The 3189-nt window shown below is 43.1% G+C and overlaps 1 protein-coding gene across 1 annotated transcript; it reads left to right on the top strand.

Annotated features, from left to right (window-relative positions):
* Positions 1 to 293: 293 nt before the first annotated feature.
* LOC111750354 (apolipoprotein D-like) lies at positions 294 to 998 on the top strand. Its single transcript, XM_064269084.1, is given in 1 exon segment — positions 294 to 998. A coding segment is annotated over 1 exon segment (510 nt). The 5' UTR covers positions 294 to 488.
* Positions 999 to 3189: the final 2191 nt, after the last annotated feature.

Here is a 3189-nt window from a genome sequence, read left to right as displayed (position 1 = left end):
ACGAACAGAGAAGTGGATAAACAAAATGTGGTACGTACATCTAATGGAATATTATTCAGCCATAAAGAGAAATGAAATTCTGATACGTGCTATGACATCAATGAACCTGGAAAACATTACGCTGGGTGAAATTAAAAATAAAAAACCAAACCCATTGTCATAGAGTCAACTCCGATTCATAGTGACCCTATAGGACAGAGTAGAACTGCCCCATAAGGTTTCCAAGGAGTGGCTGGCAGATTCAAACTGCTGCTGAACAATAAACCACTGCACCACCAGGGCTCCAAGTCAGGCACAAAAGGACAAATATTGTAGGACCCCACTTACATGAAATACCTAGAATAGGCAAATGAATAGAGACAAAATTTATTGGCGGTTACCAAGGACTGTGGAGAGGGAGAATGACAGTTATTGTGAAAGGGGTGCTGAGTTTCTGTTTGAGGTGATGTAAAATTTTTGGAAATGAAAAAACAGACATCTCAACTTGGATGACTCTGCAGGTAGAAGCTGCCCTCACTTTGATAAAAAAAAAAAAAAAATTCTATCTGCAGCCACGTGACCCCAAGATGGCGCTGATGTTGCGGCTTTCCACCCTGGCTGGCCTCTTCGTGGGTTTGGCAAAGGGACAGGCAGTCTATTCTGGGAAGTGTCCGAGTGCTCCCCTGCAGGAGAATTTTGACGTGAACAAGTATCTGGTAAGATGGTACAAAATTGAGACGATCCCGGTGACCTTTGAGAAGGGAAGCTGCATCCAAGCCAACTACTCGCTAATGGAGAAAGGAAACACCAAAGTGATAAGCCAGGAGGTGAGCCCTGATGGAACACTGAATCAAACTGAAGGTGAGGCCACCCAGGCCAACCTCACAGAGCTCGCCAAGCTGGGAGTCAAGTTTTTCTAGTAAACAGTGACCTATCTAAAAGATATCCTGACTTCTAACGACACTGCCATCGATAAAATGACCATCACAGACCAGGTGAACTGCCCCAAGTTCCTGTAAGGAGGCTCTGAAGGAAGGCTGGGTCCACTCCACGTTACTTTTTTTGCTTTGCTTTTCCCCACCCTACCCAGCCCCGCATGAAAGCCAACCAACCATCCATGACCCATTTCAAATACCAGAAGAGAAGGTGGACGGCAGAAGCCATTGGAGGGGAACTCAAAAAGAGTTGGCCCAAACACTTAGCTGTGTATCACCTTGTTACCTTACCAGCCTAACAATAAACTTGCTGACATGCTGTGCTCATAGCAAAAAAGAAAAAAAAAATTGGAAATGAATAGTGATGATGGTAGTACAACACAGTGAAAGTAATTAATGGCACGGAATTGTACAATTAAAAGTAGTTAAAGTGGTAAACTTTTTATTATATACATATTTTTTACCACAATAAATTAAAAAAAAAATTTTAAGGTTATACCACTGTTTAAGGAGCTCTGCTGGCACAGTGGTTAAGCTCTTGGCTGCTAACCGAAAGGTCTGCGGTTCGAACCCACCAGCCGCTCCACAGAATAAGATGTGGCAGTCTGCTTCCATAAAGATTACAGCCTTGGAAGCCCTTGGAAGACAGAGCAGTTCTACTCTGTCCTATAGTGTCAGATTCTACCCAACAGCAACAGGAACGGGTACCACTGTATATCCCCAACCGAAGAGTGCGTTGTCAGTCCTTCACCCTTTGCTTAATTGATTAGGGCCCTTTCTTCAAATATAAAACAACAAAAACCCTAATTCTTCAGACCAGTTTTTGTATGTGAGTTTGTGTGTGCATTTGTGTTTGTGATTATACAGGTCTAGATGAGCCTTGTGTACAAGCGTAATTGTATGTCTGTGTGTGTTCTCTATATAAACGTGAGTCTTTACCTCATAAGCTCAAGTTCTGCATGAAAATTTTCCCCAAAAAAGGTTATAATCTCTCCAAATCCTTTCCTGCTACCTCATTGCACAGATGGGTCTGTTTTAGCATGCCTGGCCATGAGGATATTCACCCACTGTCATCCTTGCCATTATCTCTGAATGCTCCTGGCCAAGGTTGTTAGGTAGAGTGGGAGATTAAACTCAGTTTTCCCACAGTGGGACTTCCAATGTCAACCCAGATTCTCCTCCAGATGTGCCCCTGACACCACAGCTAAGGGACATGAGACTGTGTCTGCATCTCTGTGTGATGGGAACATCTCAAATCAATAAGTCTAAGTTGGCCATAGATCACTCCAGAGGGACCCAGAAGAGAAAGAAAGGGGAGTGACATGGCTCATCCTCTTCCTGCATCTGGTGCCTACTTTATAGAACTCTCTTCCATTCCTTTCTGCTCTATCAGCCCACTGTCAGTATCTCTCACACATGTATCATTCCTGCTCTCACACATTCACATATAATCACGCAACCCATATATTCCCCTTGCAATCACACTCTCATTTTCATATAATTTAACTGTAATCATTTTTATACAATAGAGTCACAGAATTTGATGCTCACACAGACCCACTTACATAAACACACAAGTTATCATCACACACCCAGTCACCTCATATTCACTCCTACAGTCTCACACTGTCACACTCTGTTCTAAGGAAGTGTAGTCACAAGTTCTCCCAGTCATGTCATTTCTGTTGCTGCAACCACATCTCTATACCCTACAACCCCAGCCAACACTCTCCCTCATGTACTGAGTCCCACAAAGCACACAGGTACACTTTCACATCCTAATCAAATCTCTTGAGTCTATACATTTACCGAGAGAATCTTAAAATGTCATAGCTCATCAGTCTACACACCTTGTTTTAGAGATAGGATAACTGAGACTCAGAGAGGAAACAAATTGACTTGACTAAGGTCACACAATTAGTTAACAGCAAAGCCAGAGCTTCCACTCCAATCTCATGGCTCCCATACTAGTGCTCTTTCTCCTATGCCAAAATTCCTCCCTCTCTGTTTCCCTTTATCTCACTATGCCAAACCCTCCCTGGTACAGACTCTCAGAAACATTCACATAAAGTAGGGTGGCTCTTGGAGAGGCAGGCAGCAGGGTGAGTGGAACAAGTATGAATCTGGAATACAAAATAGCCTGAGTTGAAATATCAAGTACCTTGCAGGGTGGTGACAGGGCACAGAGAATGTATGTAAAGCACCTGGCACAAAGTAATAACTACTAACATTTATTGGAGACTTGTTATGTGCTAGGCACTGTGCCAAGCACTTT

The sequence above is a fragment of the Loxodonta africana genome, chromosome 16, assembly GCF_030014295.1.
Source record: "Loxodonta africana isolate mLoxAfr1 chromosome 16, mLoxAfr1.hap2, whole genome shotgun sequence".
Classification (NCBI taxonomy): domain Eukaryota; kingdom Metazoa; phylum Chordata; class Mammalia; order Proboscidea; family Elephantidae; genus Loxodonta; species Loxodonta africana.
This window is presented reverse-complemented; position numbering and strand designations above follow the sequence as displayed.